Source organism: Triplophysa rosa, linkage group LG23 (genome assembly GCF_024868665.1).
Source record: "Triplophysa rosa linkage group LG23, Trosa_1v2, whole genome shotgun sequence".
Taxonomy (NCBI): Eukaryota; Metazoa; Chordata; class Actinopteri; order Cypriniformes; family Nemacheilidae; genus Triplophysa; species Triplophysa rosa.
Window position 1 is genome coordinate 16,055,032 of NC_079912.1, and position 24,058 is coordinate 16,079,089.

At 39.8% G+C, this 24,058-nt stretch overlaps 1 protein-coding gene across 15 annotated transcripts in view; it reads left to right on the forward strand.

Moving 5' to 3' along the window:
* Positions 1–24,058, forward strand: part of prkag2a (protein kinase, AMP-activated, gamma 2 non-catalytic subunit a) — a 45,625-nt gene that overhangs the window by 4,228 nt on the left and 17,339 nt on the right. For 10 of the 15 annotated variants that reach the window (XR_008961870.1, XR_008961871.1, XR_008961872.1 and 7 more), the window contains 4 exons: positions 1,310–1,381; positions 3,393–3,666; positions 20,701–20,897; positions 23,662–23,713. Coding sequence is in view for 11 of the 15 variants with exons in the window: in XM_057323258.1 (XP_057179241.1) it covers positions 1,310–1,381; positions 3,393–3,666; positions 20,701–20,897; positions 23,662–23,713 (595 nt within the window). In the remaining 4 variants the exon portion in view is untranslated. Of the gene's footprint in view, positions 1–900; positions 951–1,309; positions 1,382–3,392; positions 3,667–12,135; positions 12,705–16,551; positions 16,575–20,700; positions 20,898–21,317; positions 23,581–23,607; positions 23,714–24,058 lie in introns of those variants that run through there. The other 5 variants (XM_057323254.1, XM_057323262.1, XM_057323259.1 and 2 more) reach the window with 5 other exon arrangements.

Below are 24,058 nucleotides of genomic sequence, written 5' to 3' on the forward strand. Positions count from 1 at the left end.
ATTTGAACATTTTAGTATGATTTGCTCTTGCACCAGTGACGGTTAGGTTTAGGGGAGGGGCTTCATTATAGCTTTTTTCTAATAATCATTCATTTTTGTACAATTCACATCATACGAATTCATACAAATTAGCCAGCTTGTAAAATAGTTACGAATTCCTGTTTTAGTTTGGTAATTCAGTTTGTAGTGGGAATCAGGTCATGGTGCACAAGGATTTTAGGCTGCATGGTACAGAATCACATTTACCATAATGCAGTGCCTTCTGAACAATTGCGTCTTCTGTGTAGCTACAATAGAGGCTTGTGTAATGAGATGAAAGTTAATGCACTTAACGAGACTGTGGCCTCAGCTGTATCTTAAATGTCACTAGCTACGTCACATTTACAGATTCTGGACGTTGTAATAAATTTTAGCTTAGGCCTACTGACAGAGTGAGTTTATATCTCGGTGTTTCCACAAATCTTGAGATTCTGTGTTTGGGAGAAGAATGGACGAGGATTTGAAGAACAACTTCTGTGTAGGCTTCATTTTTTATGATTTTTAGTGCAGATCATTTAAGTTTGGATATTGATTTTGAGATACTATAAATGTCCTTAGACTGACCACCATTTGTTCATTCATTTGTTTTAAAGAGGCACTAACCTCTTTTTATAGCTGGTAGGCTAAAATGACTTTATTAAACACAAACTTGTCGACTCATTGGAGTTTAGGGAATCATTCTTAGATCTCCACCTGGTCGATGGTAGGGGCTGACACCTGATATAGTCTACGCTTTTACAGGTTACAGTTCAAATTCACACGGGTCTGGAAAAAAGTGCAGGGCGGTCTCATGAGATCATGTTTCCATAAAACCGGTTGAAATGACAGAAGTCGTGCAGACGTTTTCCGCTGCTGTCACTGCGTGATGGTGCTGGAGTCTGTGCGGGGAGACGTCCTGGAAACGCTGTGAGGTGAACATGGACCTTTCTCAGAATTGTATGGTATTGCTGGGTGGACCTCTCAGCTTGTGTACAGGTCCGGCTGAGCGTCCATCTGTCTGATCTGATGTGCTTCTATTAAACCATCTTGGTTGTTTGTGTTTTGGTTCTCAGCCTGTTGTACTTATGTTCAATAGGTTTAGATTCAAGTTTGGGCTGTTTTACAGAAAGAAACGTGTGTCATTACAGCTTAGGGATTCTGGATGCTCTATAGTTTCAGCTCAAATGGAGCTGTAATTAGCTTTCATGTTTTGGTGCAAATGAGAGATGCCTCATCATGTACGTGCTTCATTATGAGCCATATCATTATGTCGCTTGTTTTTGCCCGACAGGACTTGAGCTCCTTCGCAATGCCGTTCCTGGAAGGAGATGCCGAACTTTCAAGCAAGGACAGCATGCGCAAGGTAACCCAGCTGAAAAACATACACGAATATTATGAACTAAAATTAATCAATGGTGTCAAAGCATAACAGGTTTTATTTGGTGTGTTTTTCATTTGTGGTATTATAGCTAAAAAATGCTTCGGTTTCACAGGTATCACATTTTGTGATGGTGAGATTTAGAATGGGCACCATCATTTTTTTCTGTGATGTTTATCCTGTCTGTCTGTTAACATCTCAATCATGCTTTAGGGTTTTGTGACCTTTTAACTATGTGAACTCACCAAATATATCACACATTTGATCGGTTTGTGCGGTCATGGTGATGACATGACTGGCAGCTCTGTGATTTGTATTGTACAGCTGTGTGTGGTCTGGTAATTCAAGCCGGCGAAAGAGCTGGGGGAAATTTGAATGTCCAGTACGTGAAGAAAACAACGCAGAATCATTCCATTTGTGTCTGAAGCTGTGATATTCAATGCAATACATGAAATAATCATTTCCGTATAACCAAGTGCTTATATTTTTCAATATATGAAAAGCTGCAATTCCTCATGCATGATCCAATATATTGTAAATGTAATATATTAACAAAGTGTAAACAAAGTGATTGACAGTTGATACTGTATATAGGAAATCATCCGTTGGCGATCATGCATTTTAGATATCTGCATTGGCACAACTGAGTTGTTGTCAAGGTTAAACTCAGATAGATACAATAACTGAATGACTTACGGTCGTCTTCTGAGCCGGTACATTTATCAACAGTAAAGTCCCAAGGGATTCTGGGAAATCAACATATCTAAGAGTAAGAATCAATCAGCCTTCGAGGCCCAGCGAGTCAAGGCCAGAGAGGAGATTTATCAGCCGATATGTCAGGGTTGTGTTTTGTGTTCCTTTCTTCCTCTCCCGGTTGTTGAAGGATAGATGGAGCTGAATTCTAAGGACCTTTTTAGTGCTATAGGTGGTTTTGCATATTTGGTAGTTGGGAACTATTAATGTTATGATCAGATATAATTCGCTCTGCATCACTGCCGAGGCAATGATCTTTTCCTCTGAGTACGTTGTTAACTCTTAACATATTAGCTAATATTTCTCCTTGTAGAACAGATGTTTGATTAACCCCCGGCAAGGTCAACACAGAATTGTTTGTGCGTAAGAACATTTGTGTGCAAATTAAACAGTGTTGTTTAAACGTTTGGTTCTGGAGGAGGGCCAAAATAAGGGCAGCGTAGATGAAATCCGCAGCGTCAGTGTGTTTCTCTTGACTCGTGACCAGCAGTTCAGTAACGTGAAGTGTCGACGTCAGTGAGCGTTTTTCCATCAACAGAAACAATTATAGGTTTCCATGACAACCAAGTGTCTAAGAGCAAAACGATTAGCTTTGTTTAGTGTGTATAAGGATGTTTTGGTCCCACTTTGTTGTATTCTGCTAAAATAAGAGCAAGGTAGTTATTCTGGTGTGTGTTGAGGTATACAGTAGTGAGGTATTGATGTCAGTGTGAGCCTCTCTGAAGTAACAAAGGGCTCCTGACGAAACAAGGCCACCTTTTTTCTAGCTGTCTCAACAGTTTTCTGTGGCTTTGTCTGTCTGTTTGCTGTGTGAAATTCCCATGTGAATGAACTATGTAAACAGCAAGGTCTGTCCGGATGGTGTCTGAATGTTATGACGTCTCTTCAGTCAGTATCTTAACGTCTGTCCTTCAAACGTGCCGTCAGGGGTCAACACACATGCATAGTAATAAAACATCAAATATGAGTGCATAACTCCTATAAATCAATGTTTTGTCATTTCACCGAGAAATCTCAGGGATGTTTTTTAAATACAATTGATCGTTTTTAAATATGTAACACACAACATGATCAGATTTCTATAAATATATACTGTATATATAATATTACTGTATATTTATAATTCAAAATATATTTATATAATATGTATTGTTTTTGATAATACATTTATAAAGTATAAATCTAGTTCGATTCTGTTGTTATATTAATATAGTTTTATAGAGTATAAATGTTTACTCTTCAGGGAGAGCTCAGCTGTCGATCAGCCAGCCCGACCAAAAGCTTCTTCAGCCGGAGTCCTTTTAGCCGACCTTCTAGCCCCATGTCTGCCCCGGCCCGGACCAGAAACAGCCCTGGATCTCCTAAATCCATCTTCCCCTACCCTTCCAACCACGACGCCTCACCCAAATGTTCACATCGCCGCAGCTTCACCGGAATGTTCCGTTCCTCATCCAAGGACTCCACGAATCCCTCCACCTCTCCTGTCAGTATCAAACTTTTCTCGCGCACCAGGAAAGGTAAGACATCATCCATATACTGTACTCTTAAAGCCATTAAGCCTAACTAAAACATTTATCTAATACACAATACCTCACAGTAACATTATCCAAATGCAGATAATCCACTTAATTAGAATACATTATTAAAAAGCATCAAAATATTCATTGGCATTGTGTAAAATGCTCTGAATTCCATTATCACATTAGAGTGAGTCAGACTGTAACATTCAGTATTCAACGAAACCTTTGACAGTCAGGTTTTTTGGGTTCGGACCAGCCCGGGGTGTGTAGTCATTTGAATAATTGAGCTGTGTGCTGATTTAATGGCGGCGTGGGTGTTTCTTAATGCATAAGACCCTGGTAATGAATTTAGTTGTCACATATGTAATTCATGTGAGTCTCATTTAATGTTTAGAACCTGACAGGAGGAACAGAAGTCTATTAGGACATTTCTAGGGCATAGTAAAATATATTTGATCGGGTGTTATGTGGTTGTTCTACTCCCAGCTACAGTAGTGTGACTGTCTCATATTCAAAAAGTTTACTTAAATACTAAGTTTACTTAATTATTTTAATGTAAAGCACTTTGCTTGGGCCATCCAAATATCTATTATACAATGGTCTGTTAGAATACTCGATTCTGATTGGCTGGAATGTGTGCATTAAGTAAGGGATAATCCATGGCTAGATGTGCATTAAAGGGTTTTAATGCACGACGTGGAGGCTAAGAACTACTAGACGCGAAGCAGAGGTGCATTAAAATCCTTTAGTCCACGGCTAGCCGTGCATTATCCCTTAGATATCTGATGTGGATATCTATTCAGAGCCAATATAATATTGTATATACAGTATACAATTTCATAAAATGTTCTGAAATCAAAGTGTGCCTTATATCTTAAATGTCTCTTAAACTGGACAAAATATGAGATATGTGTCAAAACATTTAATCATAATATTAGAAGCTTTGCTGAGTTAGAACAAATACACATTTACAAAGATGCATGAGTATTTTCCTTGTGGCTTCTGACTTAAAGGGACAGTTCTGCCAAACATAAAAATTCGGTCATCATTTACTCACCCTCGAGTTGTTCCAAATCTGTATAAATGTATGTGAAAGATATTTCGAAAAATGCTTGTAACCAAACAGTTCTTGGACACCATTGACTACCATAGTAGGAAAAATTACAATGGTAGTCAAAAGTGCCCCAGAACTGTTTGCTTTCCTACATTCCTCAAAATATCTTCTTTTGTGTTCAGCAGAACAAAGATATTTATGCAGATTTAGAACAACTTGAGGGTGAAATGAAGGCAGAATTTTATTTTTTGGGTGAACTGTTCCCTCATGTTGTTTTAAATCTGTATAAATGTCTGTGTTCTGTTGAACCCAAAAGAAGATATTAAGAATAATGTAGGAAACCAAACAATTTTGAGGCACCATTGACTACTATAGTAGTTTTGTTTCCTTCTATGGAAGTCAATGGTGCCCCAGAACTGTACGGTCACAAAAACTGTTCCAAATAAATTAGTTTCTGTTCAGTGGAACAATAAAATGTATATAGGTTTGAAACAACTTGAGGCTGAGTAAATGAAGGCAGAATTTTCATTTTTTGGGTGAACTGTTCATTTAACTGTGACTCATGAGTCCTTGACAATTACACATTCGTCAAGCTAAAGTGGCATTCTGAGACCAACTGTTGATTATTTTAGTCCAGTACCTCAGAGATGACGTATTTGTGTAGGCTAACCCGGAAGTAAGCGCCGCTCTGGTTCCCTCGACCAAAAGCCTATGCATTTTTCCCATAGGCTTTCGGAAAATCGCAAAAAGTAAGCTCTGTGATTAACAAAGGTTTATGATGTTTACACATTTTGTCTACAAAGATCATCTTTACAAATGACCACAACATTTGTTACTTTTGAAGCCGAAAAACAATCGGCAGAAGTAAAAAGCTAACATGATGCTATCAACAGACTACACTTAAGGTCGCTCGATATCAACATCACCACCACCAAGCCTCCGACAACTCTTTCAAACTTTATTAAAAATGTGTTCCCCGGTAACGAAAGTAATTACTCCGTTAATGAATCTGCATCTACGTTTGAAGAGATTCGTGCCCATGTTGCATTATTTGTGAGCTTTATTATGCGCGATGACGTCTAACGTCCCGCCAAAGGAAGTATAGTCGCTTTTAGCAACATGTTAGCAACCGCCGTTTTTAAAACACAATAAGGCTTTACAAAATCACAAGATGGTTATAATTGGTGTTTACAAAAATACGTCATCTCAGAGCCTCCCTATTCAGCTGTTCATTAAAACACTCGGAGGCAGCATTCAAATGACTGTAATCTCAAAGCGCACAAAACAGGGCGCACAAGTTGGTCGTCTTGAAGTTTGCTGTTACCTTTGTTTAATCTCTTTGATGAAGAAAATAACAATCGGTTGACAATCTCTCCGTGAAAGCATAATCAATAATTATCAAATTAAAGCCTGTCTTGGAAAATGGAAGCAAATGGAGTGGCCTGTAATTAGATGAGAGTGTTTGGTTACATTTACAGGTGTGTAGGTGGAAGACGGGCCTTTGACTGTCTGTGTGTGGTACCGCGTACAGTGGTGGGAAGCAAAATTGAGGTCACGGGTCTGTGTCATCAATGACGTCTTTAAAATTTGTATCTTTAAAGTGTTCTTTAATAAGTAAGAGTTATTGGAGCATATGCTAGGTCACTGCAAAATAAAATACTTTGTATAAATTATATAATGTATTATATTTTATGTGTGTGTTTTTATTAGCAAGTGACATTTGAACAAAAGTTCAAATATGAATGTAGAAAAACGATTGTGTACATAGTATGTGAAATGTGTGGTTTTATGAGAGCGTGGGCGAGTACATGTAGCGTGAACCACAGCTTCACAGTGAGAAATATTCTTTATACACACACTTGCATAACAGCGCTACAATAAACCATTAGTTTCTCTAGCTGGCAGACTCTCTCAGTCAACCACAGTATTGATTTTTTAGTACCGAGTAAAGCTGGATGCCTCTGTGATCAAAAAACAGCCCAGGGAGACTTTAAAACATAAATGACATTTCCCCCAAAAAACATGTTGTTTTGCTGTATTTAATGCTTCTATATAGTGATTTGTATCATTTATATTTTAGGTGTGTGTAGCAAATGTCAGATTTGGCTAAATTATGAAGCATTGTGACACAACTGAGTCCCATTATGTAGTTGAAACAAATACAAACTTGCTCTCTGGAGGTGTGTCTACATTTAGGCAGACCGTTTTCAGTCGATTTCATGGATTGGCTGGAATTTTATTTTGATGGTTTCAGCAGTGACACAGTCCTGGTCATTCATCTCATCTCAGAGCTGGGAATGTTGTTTTCAATAAAAACCAGATAAAAACAAAAGAAGAACAATTGTATGAAAAACTATTGCCAACGTGAACAAAACAAATTCACATCACAAAATAATACCAGGTGTGAAGATACTGTATGTTTATATTGTGTGTGTTTCGACAGAGAGGTGCGGACTGGACATTTGTTTTGCTTTCACAATACACAAATAATTCGATTATGGTTGCTATCATACAAATTCTATTAACTGAAATTAGACATGCTCTCCTAACAGGGCAACAGAGGAACAGGGCGTGATGATTTTTCTATATATCTTATGTGGTAATGATTTAATTACTTATGGTTATGATTCAGAAATAAAAAATGAGAAAATAGTTTAAGAAGAACTGTTGCTGTGTCATCCTCATAACTCACCTGCTTGTTTGTGCCACAATCTAGTTCTTTGGTTGCGTTGCCACCTACTGGTCTGAATTAAGATGTGCTCTTGATTTGTCAAAAACTGCATTAAGGTTAAAATTATGATGTTTTTTGGAGACCTGAAGCTTTAATAAGAGAATAACAATGTCCCAGTGCAAATTACAGTACAAAGCTGTTGTATATATAAGTAAACATTTACATTTTGATGTAAAAACATGTGGCACACAAGTTTAATGCTGTAACTTTATATATCACAACTTCAACCTTCAAAATTATATTGTTTATATATATATGTATGTTTATACTTATTTATAATTTTGTAATGTATTTTTATAGACCTTTTTAGTTTGTCTGTGATTGGTTGCTTCACATGTCAGTCAGACGGCCTCTTGGGCGGTCCTTGGACAATAAAAACTGCTGTTGAATACACTTTAAATGTGTTAAACACAACACAATCTGTGTTTAGTTAAGGACAACTCATTTTGTGTTACTTTTAACAACCTTGTGTTGGCCCTTTTATTTATTTAACACAAAATCACTCGTTATAATTCCATAATGTGTAAAAATTTCATAACGCAAAATATGTGTTATTAAAGGGTGATAGTTCACCCAAAAATGAAAATTCTGTCATCATTTAGACACCCTCTTGTCATTTCAAACCTGTATAACTTTCTTCTGCAGAACACAAAAGATATTTTAAAGAATGTTGGTAACCCAACAATGGTTTGCATTAGTTTTGTGTCTTTTGTGTCCATACAATAGAAGTGAATGGGTACCGCCATTGCTCGGTTTACAACATTCTTCAAAATATCTTTATTTGTGTTCTGCAATTACAGCATCTACCAACAGGGGCTGACGTTACCATATTAACTAGCCAAACCCCATTTTCCTCTTACTTGGATATCAAACCTTCTGTGTCCCTAAATTTTCCTGACCTCTGTAAACGGCACCTTTTCGACATCTGTGCCGAAGCTAACGTGTGACAGTCGGCCATGTGTGTATGAGTGTGATAAAAAGAGTCATGCCATGAGAGATAGCGAGCATCTGAACATATGTGAAAAGGGCAATGTCGGTGGGCTGTGTTCTACTTTGACACGTTCTCACTTCTCTCAGGAGCTTGCTTCTCTCTAGTCCTCTTGTACACAAAGGCCCTGCAGCACTTGTCTGCAGGCAACGGCTAAATAAACAGCATGAGGCTCAAAGTTCAAGCAGCGAGCGATGTATGTGGGTGACTGGGATGAAGCAGTGTGGCGTCTGGGGCCACAGCAGTCTTATCTGAGCAGTGTGGGATTCACATACTTGTCTGTGTTCATCTCTGTCACATGTGCTTTACCTCCATCTATGGGTAGAATGAGGAAGTGCGTGTTATAATTGTGCTACTCTGCTTTGTACTGTTTAGCTTACACTTTATATACTTTATATGTATGTATCTGGACTGGCTGTTAAATCTATTTTGACTTTCGTAGGTCTTGACCTTGAGATATAGACACCTGATTTAAAGTTTTAAACCTGTCTTTTTAAATCTGCAGTGTGTCATTTTTTTAGAGTTAAAAAAGAGTTACTCACTCTCTCAATATGTAGAGACAACTGTAAGTTATCAAATTGTAAGCTAATAAAAAATGGCAAACACTGTAGCTCATTGAAATTCAGTGATGATATATTTAATCATACTATGTAATTAATACATTTCAGTCATTATTTATATTTTGGATAAATGTATTTTAATTAAAGTGATAGTTCACCCAAAAATTAGCATTCTGTCATCATTTAGTCACCCTCTTGTTATTTTAAATCTGTATGACTTTCTTTCGTCTACAGAACACAAAACAAGATATTCTGAAAAATGTTGTGTTAACCGGCACCCATTTACTTGCATTGGTTTTGTGTCCATATAATAGAAGTAATGGGTAATGGGTGCCGGTGCTGTTCGCTTACTAACTTTCTTCAAAATATCTTCTTCTGTGTTCTGGGGAAGAAAGACAGTCAAACATGTTTGAAATGACAAGAGAGTGAGTACATTTTGACAGAATTTTCATTTTTGGGTGAACTATACCTTTAAATTGTACCTTGACAATACGTCTCGGAGTCTCTCTGAGAGTGTTTGTTTTGCCGGAGGTACAATATTTTAATCAGCTTCCAAGCATTTAACCAAACATCTGGGTAATGTCTAGATAATGTTGGATAATGTCTGTCTTCATGCCAGTGCATTCCTCTATCTCATTCAGACCTTATCTGGGAATACCGTTCATCGCTGCCACTGAGACTTTACAACCCCCTGTGTATTTACAGCAAACTGCCCTGTTTACACATCACTTCCTGTCAAAAGATATAACATGGCATATCCTTATTAGGGAAGAGCCTGGCTGCATCTTTTTGGTGTGGCAATCTTTTCTCATGCCAGAGCCCTCAAAAAGCAAAGTTCACCTAAAAATGGAAACACACTCATCATTTTCCTTCATGTTGTTCCAAAAGTGACCTCATTCACACTTTTACATATTCAAACTGGCATACTTCTAAACCTGAATGCACACCAACACATGGGGTATGGGGACTCGTGTCACCATGGGGACCAAAATTGAGGTCCCCATGGGCAAAAAAGCTTATAAATTGTACAGAATGATATTTTTAAAAAATCTGAAAGTGCAAAAAGTTTTCTATGATCTTTAGGTTTAGGGGTAGGGTTAGGGGATAAAATATACAGTTTGTACAGTATAAAAACCATTACGCCTATGGACTGTCCCCACGGAGATAATAAACCAGATTGTGTGTGTGTGTGTGTGTGTGTGTGTGTGTGTGTGCGTGCGTGCATAAATGTATAAATGTATATACTGTAGAAACACTACATATTAATTTATAGATACTATACATGCAATACTTTTATGTATAGTAATGTTTATTATATATTATTACATTTTATAAATATAAATAAATGCATTCTTTTTTTTTTTAATGAAATAAATAAAAAGAAATACAAACGTTTTAGAATTAATATCAATATTTATTTATATATTGAAATGAATTTTATAAATGAAATGGTTTTATTCAGTTTATTTTTATACCAAGCCTTTCAAAGAAATGCATTCTGTGGGATTGCTTTATCCAGAAATAAAATATTCAACGCTGCCCAACGATTTGGCCAAAACAAGAATTGAGTCGTTTTTACTTCCTTCATTTTTAAGCAAGTTTTGGTGCTTAAGTTGCTGTCTAGGTTGGCAGTTTGCTATATTTTGCAACAGATCTACTGTCTGTGATAGCTCAAAACACACGAGATGCACTTCATTTAAGGATTTATCTGTATTTGACAATTAAAGAACATTTCTCGATGTAGCTGCGTACTGTGATCCTTACTGCTTATATCCTGAACACCAGCATCTTGTTCCTTACACTGTCCTATTGACCCTTCTTCTTTAAAGACGTCAGGAGCACTGTGGATTTCAGAGGGATTAACAGCTCTCTCACACTTTGTGAGCTCAAAAGAACATGTTTAGAAAAGTTTAGCCGCACCTGTAGTGACAAGAAGCAGCAGGGTTTGTAAAATGAGAGTTGATTAAAGAAAGCCCATCTAAGTCTGCTTACGTAAGTTTCTGTTGTTTTGGCGGCGAGCCTGGTTGTGTGACTTTACCCACTATTAGATGATTAAATGGTGCGCTGGGTGCTTTGAGAGGGAAGGATTTGTTTATGATGACACAGGAATCAAGGGGTGTTTAGATGGGGACGGCAATTAACACCCGGGACATGGAATCATTATCCAAAGTGATTGTCGCTGGGATTGTTTTACCATCGTGAATGGAACAAACCATCATGAGACAGATATCAGATTTCATGAGGGTTAAAAGCATGAGGAGGATTTTCTCTGGTACAGAGCGAGAATTGTTGTTATTTTGGAGGTCCGTTCTAAGTAAAAGTCACTTTGCATTGCACTACAGGATCGCGCGGCGAAACAGAAGTACAGCACAAGTAGTGCCGACAAATAATAAAAGAAGAAGCTTAAAGCTTAATGAAGCTTCATTCCTACAAGTGTTTGACAATGTAGAGCCTCACATCTGAGCCAGGTGAGCCAATTCTGTCATCATTTTCACTTGTTCAAAGCCTGTGATTGTTTTTTTTTGAGGAACACAAAAGAAGATATTTTGAGAAATGTTTGTGGTTTGTGTCCATACAATGGAAGTCAATGGGTGTCAGTGTTGTTTGGTAACCAACATTCTTCAAAATATCTTCTTTTGTGTTATGCAGAAGAAAGAAAGTCATACAGGTTTGGTTTGATGTGGTTGGATGGTTTTTTTCAGCCGTACTAAGACCAATAATAATAGTGAAGCTTGCCTTAGTAAGCCACAAAAATATGTGAACAGTAATAAGATCACATTGTGCATTCAACAGGAACGTTTTCCCATGGTGCTGAATTCATTTTGGTTTGGCAAGACATTAAAAAAATGTTAAATCCCATTTTATGGTCTACTGATTATTTTTTGGCCTTATCTTAATGTTGTTACTGATGAGTAACATCACATGACATGAAATTGACATGTTTTCATTTTGACATTGTATTTAATTTCAGTAATTTAGACGATTTCACTGTTTTTATTTCTCGTATGTTATAAAGCATTATACGTGAAACATTTGTGAAGCACAAAGCTTTACACTCACACTGACACACTGAACTTAATGTATGTGAAAGGACATCATGCATGAGTGGGCAGGGCTTACTTCTGTTAGCCAATCATTAGCAATGCCTCACCAGGCATGGGTCGGTTTCCTTTTACAGTTTCACTGTCACACAAGCTGTTTTGAATGCGCACACACACACATTTCCTCTCACACGCTCCCATACTCACAGCTGCACCTGACAGTCTGAGGATGTCGAGGAGTTGCTACTGAATCTGAGCTCTGAAACGCATACAAAATCCTGTGCGAAAGACAAGAAGAAGAAAAAGAAGTTGAGGAATTTCTTGTTTTTTGGTGGAGAGTATAGAGTGCTCTGACTGCACTTTCCCATTGTGCTTCATTTTTTGGAAACAAAAATCTCTCGTGTAGTTTTTCGAACTGCGTGCTTCCATTCGGAATCACCTGTTGGTGGTGTGAAGCATGGCTGGATAATACAGATCCAGGACCAGGAAAGAGAACCATAACCTAGGATACACACACATACTTGTGAGTCTTTCCATACTATGGGAACAGCATAATCACCCATGAAACGATTTAGTAGCATCAGAGGGACCAAAAAGCGCAAGGACCAGGAGGGGAGAACAGGGAGGCGCCAGTCAGAGCCCCACGGCCTTCTGGGAAACAGTAAGATGGAAGTTCAATCATATTTTTCAGCATGTAAATTATAGGAATCTCATTGCATTAGATAGCTAAATGTCAAAACCTGGATGTATTTTTTTACCTTTAATCTTACATTGACACTCAAACCAGTAGGAAAATGCATTTAGATAACTGATATACACATCTTTCATTTGTCTGCTTAACCAAAGCCTTCAGACCATGAGAAATTGCATTTCCTATAGTACAAGACCATTAAAACAAGAGGTACAAGACCATTATAACCCTCTTCCGGTAAATGTAAATCTTTAGTAACTGAGGCTTCTCATCTCAATAGCCCATTTCTTGCGAGCTGGGTGTGACACTCCCTGCAAAACGATTACAGGAAACCTGAAGACCAGAGGCTCTCATGTATTCATTATACAGTAGATAGGAAAAGCTGACTTTCTCGTGTGAAGATATCCTTTCACCCCTGGATCTTGGATTTATTCCAGACTGTGAATGGAATTTGCCTGGTTACAAAAATGTCTGAAATGTGCAGCAACAAATAGGTAAATCCGCTGTGTAGGCTGTCTATAAGTCGGATGTTTTGTTTTCTATTAGTGTTTAAAGAGTGTGAAAGGTTGGTCCTGTGGTACTATAATGGGATTTGTTATTTATAGTCTGCTGAGAGTGAGTTTCAGTGGGACTCATTAAAATATAAAAATGATCTTTCAGTGCTGGCAAAGTGCTAACAAGGGTTTGTTACTGCAAATTGGGTCTTATGCACCAGAAATCCACACATACACGGCCTTTAAATGACATATGATTTTTCATCTTAAAGGGATAGTGCACGCAAAAACGTTCTGTTTTGTCATCATTAACTCATCTTCATATCAGTTCAAACCAGTAACTTTATGTCTCTGTGGAACACAAGACTATTTTAAAGAGTGTGTATGCTGATTATTTAAGACAATGAAAGTCACGCTTCTTGTGATTCTCAGAAGAAAGAAACCTCACACAGGTTTGGAACAACATGCACGTGAGTTAATGATGGCAGAATTGTTTTTAACCAGGTGGTTCACACAGATTAGAAGTGTTGGTGATGTCACAGTGTTAGAAGCAACAGCTCGAAAATGACATGACATTCATTTCTTTCTGTATTTTATGAGCAATAATGATCTTTTAAACCATCTTTGCTTCAAAACAATTGTTTAATTTCAAATGAAGCATAACATCAAAATCAAAATATTTGCACATATAATTATTTATACATAATTGTCTAGATTTAGTGAAATTGAATGACACATTTTTTACCTGTTAGTCAGGAAAGTGAGATAATTTAAACACAAATGCTAACATAAAGCATTTAGGTGGCATTTTTATTTACCCATGATTTCTCTCCATACGCTGTTCTTCATATGTACCTATAGGGGGCGCTGCTCAGCTTACCTCTTTTTCACAGATGCAGATCTGCCCTTGGAATTTTAATAGGACCCACATATCTGTCTGTATTATGTCTTTTACGAAAATTCTGCAGTGCTTTCTGTAGTGAAGTTACAACGTAAAAATGTCCTTGTTCTCGTGAATGTCTGATGATATCTGCCGCAGGCCGAAACAACTCTTCAGTCACATGTGAACAGCAAAACAACATTATTACAAATCATAACACAAGCATAAAATGTTTTTTGAAAAATCATGTTTTTTTATAATGTTTTATTGTGTTAGTTAGCTGTGTTTTTTATTATTAATGAATAAAAACAGCCCAACTGCAGTTTGATTGATATTAGTTGCATAATAAAAAAACAAGATTTTTGAAAAAATCTGAAATGAACTCTTCAAATATTTTGTCTAGTTTAATGGCTATTAAAAAGTTTCAAACAGCACACAATGCACAGTGTGTTTATACAGCTGACATGCAAAAGTTGGTTATAGCTCGAATAAGGAGACAGACAGAGAGAGAGGGGCAAATGATGAGGTCAATGCTGGTTGATTTGACTATTCAGGTCTTTTTGTAAAATGTTGTGGCATAGACTTTTATATCACTTACACCTGTAACATTATTATTTCACACCATAGTCAAACAATAGTTCTTTGTGAACTAACAAAGTGTTTTTTACTGTGTATAACTGTGTTTTATTTAGAATAAAAGTCTTGAAATCTTATACAAAACAGTTTCCCTGTAGGCTGTAAACATACATTTTGTTTGGAAACCTTTTGAAGTTGAAGCATTAGGGCTTATGAGGGGTTTGGTTAGTCAGTCTGACACTGGGTCAGGGGTCATCAGTCACTGAGGATGACGTTTGTTAAACTTTATCTGCAGGGTAAACATCAATGGAGGTCATGGTGACACCATAGAAACAGCAGGCAGCAGTGTTTATCATTTTCTTCTTAAACTCAAATTAATTTCATAAACAATATTTATCTTCATAATGCATATTACTGGTCTACATTCTTTATATTTAAAGCGATTTTCTCACATTTGAAACAATATCTCATTTTTTGGAGGATGACGAGTGAGTCTGGGTTAAGCTAGCGGAGCTAAACGGCAGTCAGAGATACATCTGTGGCCTCCTCTCCCATTTCTCAAAATGAATTTGACTCCTCAATTCAGCCACTAAATTGAGCTCAGAGGTTTTAAATTTGATTCACAGTCCTGGCGGTTTATGAAAAACCCACATCAGAATAATAGAACAATAAAGAATGCCACGAGCAATCACATTTGAGAAAGATCAGTTTGCTATTTACCTGGCTAAAAAATATGTTTGAATTAAACATAATAAGGTTTTGGTGATCTTCCATAACACGGCATTAGGGATGTGATGAGTCGCAACAGGCCTGTTTCTAGCTGTGTCTTGATGTGATTATATTCTATAATTGTGTTAAAATTATTTGAATAGTGATATGGCTTCATAATGTTGCACTTGTATTTCTCAGAAGTACATTTTAATTCGATAATCCCTGTTTGTGTGGCATGTGGGTGGATTCTGTTCAGCTGGGCAGGGACTGGACAAAAATCTTGATTTCTGTCTGGCACACGTAAAAACAACACCCGTCGTTCAGACACTAATGAGAAATGTATATTCTATACACTGAAAGTAATAGTTTGTTTCAAATGGCATAAACTGTGCCGTTTTCAGAGCAAATAAATAAAAAGTGATAAATATAAGTGAAGCATTCTAAAATCCTTAATAAAAATAATTTACTTTTGTTTTGCATTAATGTGGAAAAATTACATGTAACATTTTCAAATACAACCCAACAGTGGTTCTTTTGCTTTGGAAAGATGTGTTAACATATTTTTGAGCCTCACACCCCTTCATCTCACTCTGAAGCCTTAGAAAAGATTATTTTGTTCGGTAGGCATGATGTCATCATTTGAATGAAATACGAGAGAAAACCACAGCACTCACATTCTGTTTGCTACAGCGATCACGTGATTCTGTGGTCTTGATGGTGCATGAACTCTGTGGATATGTGAGGGAGATGAGAATTAAGACTCCCTGTGGATGCGGGGAGATGGGGAGAGAAGGAGAGATGTATTTGGGAGGGAGGAGCCGCCATCTCGGTGACATCATCATGAAGACTTGCTTATTTCAGCTCTCTTCGTGTTCCTCCTTCCATTCTTTGTATTCCTTTTATGTAGCGTGTTTACTGGGCCGATGCCTGACTGCAATAAAATCAGCATTTTACTCATTCAGCAGCCATGTGTTCTCGCCTGGGAGAAGATAATGGCTTGTGGGAGTCGGGGTTGCTTGTTAATCATTTCTCATTGCGTATCTGTTATGGATTTAATCTGTTAATAGATAGACGGACGGACGGACGGATGGGCTGGCGGGCGGGCAGGCAGACAGGCAGACAGACAGACAGACAGACTCATACCTCATTGGCTTGCTGATGGCATCTCGGACTCTGCAGGCAGGGCTACATTTCACTCTCTTATCGACTCATCAAAGCAGAAACTCAATAAGTTTCCTCCACACAGCACTCTGTGAGAACAAGCTTCCTCCTCAAGGCTGTGCAACCAAACACAGCCGGTGGAGAGGACGTTACCCAGATCTGGGTCACGTTCAAACAAAAGGGAGATGGGGCAATTACCAAAATCCAATTAGAAGTACCACAACCAGATTGATTTGATCATTTAACGGCCAGTGAACGTGCAGAATGTATCCAAAACAGACAGGCCAATTACTCAGGCTACTGGCGTGAAGAGCACTTCAGGAAAATTGGAGAAAAGTGTCATTCTTAGGAGTCTGCCATGCATTGGAAGAACCGTGTAGCCGTATAAACAATATAAAGGGGTTGTATCGCTGAACTGCTTGATGGCTGTTATGCCAGTCTTTTCTTTTGAAGCGTTTTCTGTGAGCTGACTGCAGTATAGAGGGCAAAGCCTGCAGGAAACACAGCATGAAATCTGCTGCCTGCAATAGCAGATGAAGTGTGAAATGAGGTGATAAAACTCTGCTCTCCACACTGCCTGCGGTTCAGGCCTTATGGCCCCTTCTATTTCTGCAGGCGGGGGTCAGAGTTTACAACAGGTATTTCTATTCTTTAAGTGACGGTTGGATGTAAATCATCCTTACAGAGCAAAGAACAAGATACAGATATTTGTAAATAGCTAATGGTAAAACCACTCTACCCCCATCTGCTATTGTGTAAAATCCAGAATATTTCATGAAACATTTAAATGTAGAGCAGAACTCTTATTCAAGAACTTTGTAAAATACGGGCTTTACATGCCAGAATGCAGTAAGTTCTCTTTCATCATCTCGTGTTCGAGATCCACCTATGGGAAGGGCATCCGTACCTGACTTCTGCAGAAGCATCCAATTGCACCAAGTCTGGCTAGACAGAAAGAAGCGCGCAGCCAATGTGAGGTAAGGCCCCACCCCCTTACCTGAGCGCATATAAGATCTGCCTGCGCTGCTGTTCTTCTGCTGTAACACAGTTCGGTTGGATTTTCGCTGCTCACTGTGTGTCTTCAGGAGGGCATATCATCTGATCAGCCTCAGCCAGACGTGACAGTCGTCTATTCAGCCAGGTTAGCTGTGTTTTTCGCATCCTGAGCCGCCCACGCTCGTGCTCTTTTTTCACCTGCCCCCCCTTTACTTTCCATGGCTGCCCGCCACGGAATTTAACAAGTTTTTTGTCGGTATGTCGCTCTCTAAATCTGCCACTGCTCCCAGGAACAGCTCATCACGGGCCTGCCCGGCCGCGTGCGGCGCTCTCATCGCTGCCAAGGACTCTCACGAGTTCTGCGTGGTCTGCTGGGGCCTCAAGCATGCAGAAGAGGCTTTGGAGAACCCGGAGCATTGCAGCCATTGCCTTGTGCTGTCGAAAAAGCTCATGCGGCGTCGACTCAAAGTTGCCGCTACCCAGTGTATCGAGCTCGGCCTTTCTGACTCGGATGGGGGACACGGTGACGCGCCTCCGGGGGCCTCCCGGGGCGCGACATCACTTAATTGGGCTGACCTGCCTAATCCTGCGTTCCCTGAAGAGGATATCTTCGCGGGCAACCTCCTGTTCGCCGATGAACTGGCTGGTTCCGGCGACGAAGACGACGCGGGCCTTCTTGAGGTCTCAGAGGACGAGGAGGCCATCCCACTCTCTGGTGTTCCCCAGGTTAAACCTCCGCGGCCTTACCCCAGTCCATCCTTGTGGACGTGTGCGAACGAGCAGCCGACTACGTTCAGCACACATAAATTATTTAGAGCTCCTGACCATATGGAAAGCTCTGAATTATTTTCTGCCTCGCCTGCAGGGACATCATGTGCTCGTACGCTGCGACAATACCACAGCGGTGGCATATATCAATCGCCAGGGCGGTTTACGCTCACAGAAACTTCACGCTCTAGCTCACAAGCTTTTGGTGTGGAGCGGGTGGTTTTTCCTGTCGTTACACGCGACTCATGTTCCAGGCATCCTGAAAAGAGGTGTGGACCTTCTATCGAGGGGGAACCCACTCTACGGAGATTGGCGCCTCCATCCTCAAATAGTGGGCATGATATGGAGGAGATTCGGTCAGGCAACCGTAGATCTATTCGCCTCGCGCGAAAACTGCCATTGTCCTATGTTCTTCTCGCTAAAGGACTTGGACATGCCCCTCGGGGTGGACGCACTGGCCCACCCATGACCCAAGGTGCTGCTGTATGCTTTCCCTCCTCTGTGCCTGATAATTCCCACACTGGCCAGAGTGAGAGAGAAGGGCCTGTCACTCCTTCTAATAGCTCCCAGGTGGCCCAAAGCACCGTGGCTGGCAGAGATAATCCCTCTGTTATATGCCCAGCTGTGGCGCCTCCCCCTCCGCACAGACCTATTGTCTCAGGCGAACACGGAGATTTATCACCCACAACCGGACAGGGTGGCTCTCTGGGCCTGGCCCGTGAGAAAACAAACTTAAACGCGCTTGGGCTTCACCCGTGTGTGGTTGCTACTATACAAAATGCCAGGGCCGTTTCTACACGGTCCTTATATGGTTGTAAATGGCAAGTGTTTGAAGGGTGGTGTGATGGGCGCGGTCTCACATCATATCAGTCCTCAGTTCCTGATATTTTGTGTTTCTTACAGGACCTTATGGATAAAGGCAGGTCTTTTTCCACAATTAAGGTCTACCTACCAGGAGCCATCAGAGCTCATTCCACGAGGGGCTAAGCTGCCTCTTGGGCTTTGTTCAGGGGAGTATCACTGCAGGACATCTGCTCTGCTGCCAGCTGGGCTTCTCCCCATACATTACTACCAATTGGATGTCACCAAAACCTGGGTAGCACATTCTGTTTTAGGAGTGGGGTCTTCATAGCCCCTTCTTGTTATATCCCTTTACCTTCTGTTTACACATTGTTGTAGTAACGAAGGTTGAACGGGCCGGTGGGCCATGCACATTCATGTCACCAAGCATGCATTCACATTCCTGCCTGGGTGTTATATATGTGTTGCTGGGTTAATTACATGTGTGTGCCTCATACATGTTGCCTGTCCTGCATGTGCACAGCGGCTATGTGTGTGCGTCAGGGTTGCCAGGTGGATGATTATGGGATGCGTTAAGCACCGCCCCCTTGGGGGTGACTGTCCTTTTTTCTGGCTTTCAGAACCTCACTGTGAGTGTATTGGGCAATCGGGGAGCTGTCCATGTCTCTCCCATAGGTGGATCTCGAACACGAGATGATGAAAGAGAACAATAGGTTACTTTCGTAACCCCGGTTCTCTGAAACATCGAGTGGAGAGACCCACCAGCTTTGCCCCGCTTGCTGCACGAGAAGTGAATATACTTACTGAAGAACAGCACCGCAGGCAGACCTTATATGCTGTCAGGTAAGGGGGTGCGGCCTTACCTGGCATTGGGTCTGTCTAGCCAGACTTGGTGCAATTGGATGCTTCTGCAGAGGTCAGGTACGGATGCCCTTCCCATAGGTGGATCTCTCCACTCGATGTTTCAGAGAACCGGGGTTACGAAAGTAACCTATTGTTTCAAAGGAGTGGATTCAAAAAGAAAGAGAAAGTTGTGACATCAGCCAAAAAGGATTGTTTCAGAGTAAGTTAATCCAAAAAAAAAACATGTTTATCTTACATTTACATTTTTACATTTAGTCATTTAGCAGACACTTTTATCCAAAGCGACTTAGAGAGAGTTCAGGGAGCAATGAAGCGATATGTCACACAGGAGCAATAATACAATAGGTGCTTATACCAAGTTACTAGTTTCCACAAAAGCCAGAACAATACCTGTTTTAGAGAAAGAGAGAGAGGGTACGTTTCTTTTTTTCTTCTTTTTTTTCCTTTTAATTTGCCTGTCAAGTATTCACAGAAGAGATGGGTTTGTTGAATGTTGTGGGAGATGTTGTTGACCGGACTAAGTTGGGAAGAATGTTCCACCAGGAAGGAGTTGTGAAGGAGAATGAGTGGGAAAGCGATCTTGAATAAATATGGATCAGAAACATGCATTAGTTATGTGTAATAAAGTTGAATTACATGTTAACTTTAAACTAGGATTGAGAAGTCAGGATAAGTGTTAAACTCTTGAATTGATCAGATCTTTCTGTTTGTGCAGCCTCTGGGATCTCCTCATCACCCACCACTCCAACTCAACTGACCAAGCAGACTCCGTCATTTCTTGTGGAAGTCGGTCGACATGACACAGTGCACCGTTCCTTATCCTCACCCCTTGATACCAGACAGCACCAGGGCCCGCCTTTCACAAAACCACCGCCCAGTCCCTGCTCGGCACCTATATCTACCTCACGTGCGGTGAGTGAATTCTGCTCTTTAGAGAGAGATCTACAGATCTCATTCTCAGAAATGCTGGTTTGGATTTGGATGATTTTCTTCATAATTCAAAGTGATACAAAGAGATTTATACGCACAAATAATATACTGTAGCTAAGAGCATGATAGAACATTACGGCATAAAATATGTTTTCTGTTCTGTGATGACTTATTTCAGAATCAGAATTTTTGGGGTCTGTTGTCCAGAAAGATTATTTAGCATTTAGCAGACACGAATGAATTTTACATTTACATTTCACAGATATATGCTTTTAAAATGTAAGTATTTTATTTAAATGTGTATATCTGTTACTTTTGTCCACTAACTGATCTAAAAGCTTTAATTTGCTTTTTATTTAAAAAGAACCATTTTGCATTTTAATTTGCACTGTTCGAAGAAATTAGAATCATAAGAAATGTTTTCCTTATTTTTTTTCCTTTAACATTCCTTAAAAGAGTCCTTACAATGGCTGCACCTTGATAATACTCACCCTGTTGATAGTTCTGATTCTTGCAGCACAAACCCACTGACCGTTTATCACATTCACATGCCAAAATCAATACAGCAGTCACCATCTGCAGTGCTGTTGTCCTTGCCTCCTGCCCGCTAATCTAAGAACAGGTCCAAGGCTACACTCAGCAGATGTGTTATCAACTACTCAAGCTCATCATCTCCTTGCGTACACTTTCTACCCCTCTGACACATTTACTTTTTAAATACTGCTGACATCACTGACGCAGACTGCTCCAGCATCACGATGACCACAGATTTTCCTTAATCATGGTTTTGTAAAAAGGAGGAAACCCTTCTGGGGAGGCCACAATCCCTCCATCCCCCAAACAATGATCTATGTATTCCAGTCTTCTCTGATAAAAGGAAAATAAGAAGCTGCATTGTAAGATTAAGCGGGTTCCACACAAACAGTGCAATCATTTCTATCTTTAACAACCTGGGAAAACCTCTCACCTCTCAACAATTCTCCTCTCACATCCCATCGATCGGTTACCGAGCGGATCTCGCAGTCAATACGGATGAACAGAGTTACTGCTCGTCAGACACCATTAGTCTTCCCTCTTGAGTGTTAAATAAACTTCACGTCTCTTGCTCTCTGGCAAGGTTCATCACTTCCATGAGTTACCGTTTATTAAAAACGACCCTGTTACTTGGATGTTTTGCACGGATTTGAATTTTATTCTCTCTGTCACCCGTTTTTGTTTACTTTTGATGCGTGTTAGGGGTGGATTGTTCTTCTCACGAGGGCTCTTGTTGGACAGCCACGCCCAATGATTCAACAAGCAGGAATTTGAACACAGTTCTACACCAATTACCCTCCACACCAGATGCTGCCCTGAAAAAGAGCTACAAGGCATTTGTTTGACACATATGTCACAGCATTTCGGCTAGAGCATCTGTAATTATTTGAGTCTTTAGAACTATTTTTTACAACAGCTACTGTATGTCTGATCGGTTCCTATTTAAATTCAGTCTTTCAATCAAGTTTCGGTTTGTTTTGCAGGCAGAGAGACAGAGACGCATGATGCACATTCTGGAACAATCGTTCCAGAATACATTTCTTTTAATAGTAAGGGTATTTATGGAGAAATGACATGGAAGAACACTTTGAAAGATCTTTTAAAAATAACATCTTTAAAGTCATTCACACAAGTCAGAAAATAAAGAAAAAAGCCTTGTAATGCTACTTATCAGGTTATTAATATCAATAATGAAACCTATTAGGATAACATATAGTAACATTTTATGGTTAAGAATATATTTACACAGACACATCACACGTTTTATTTATTATAAATGATTTAATCAGGATCCTAAACTCTGGGTGCTTGTTCATGCCTGTGGGGAAAATAATTACTTTTTCTTAAGTAAAAAAAGGATTTCCTAATATGGTAAAATGACAGACTTAGGAGGACTTGTAACACTTCTGAATGTGTAAATATATTTGCCTTGTAAAATGTTTCTTTGAAATAATATAATTTGATCCCTTATTTGGCTCGTGCATTTTTACAGATGAATTGATGTCACGCTCTCAGACATTTTACTTGCCAATTGTGTCATTTTAAAGCGCTGACCCATTTTCTTCAGGTTTAAACACGCTGACTCCATTCACCCTCAGAACTATGTTGTCTGTTGCTCATAATAATAAGTAAGTATGCGAAACGTTTGCTTTCAACACTCAATCAGACCGGTGACAGCTCGCGACTGCAGCAAACTGGAACAGTCCATTTGTAAAGGAGCGAAGGGGGTGGGTCTCCCATGACTGACTTTACATTGGATGTACGGGTACACATACAATCGGAGCACGCCTGCGAACAGTGACTCGATCAGTCTCGGATAAAATCATGTGCATTTAAAATTCGCCTTTGGTTTGTGTCGGCACCGCGCAGAACAGAGACTGATAAAGCGGTGATTATCAAAGGAAACGCGCGTAGAACGATTCGCGGATGACACATTGTAACACTTTCATTTTTCGTGTGTGATACATTGTAACAGTTTTATTCACGCGGGAATACATTGTAGCAGTTCTATTTCGGATTTGGAACTTTAACTGCGCGTATTCTCTACTGTACCTTTTAATAAACTCTGACAAGCACCCAACTTCCGATCTCACCGGTCTCCTCGCCGTCTGCCGTGCCAGTGTGTGTGAGGGTGGGTGTGTGGACGGCGCGAGGGGAGGGCAGCTTGAGATCGCTTCGTCCATTGACTCTGTCCCCTGCCTCTGGTTCACAGGTTCGCGGTTTATCTGAAGACATGCTGGAGAAACTCGATCTCGAGGACGAAGGTAAGCCTTCTGGAGAAATCTGTATGGCCTTGGTGATGAAATGCCAACTTGCTAGTGATTGTTGCGATTCGCTTTCGTTTTCTGAACCGGTTGGGTGTGTTGTCTTGACATTGTGCTGTTTCTACTGATTTCACCTGTGCTATTGTTTATTCCCGCTGATAGTGTTAAAACATCGCGTATTGAGTTTAAATCCCCTTTATAATTTAAGTCTGGTTTAACCATGCGATGCTGATTTCGTGTTTGTGGGCTGGTTGTTTCTGGGACACAGTACGGTATCATTTTGATTTGATGCGCCGAGATGCTTGATTCATTGAACCGCACAGCGGGATTCCTAATAATGTTTCG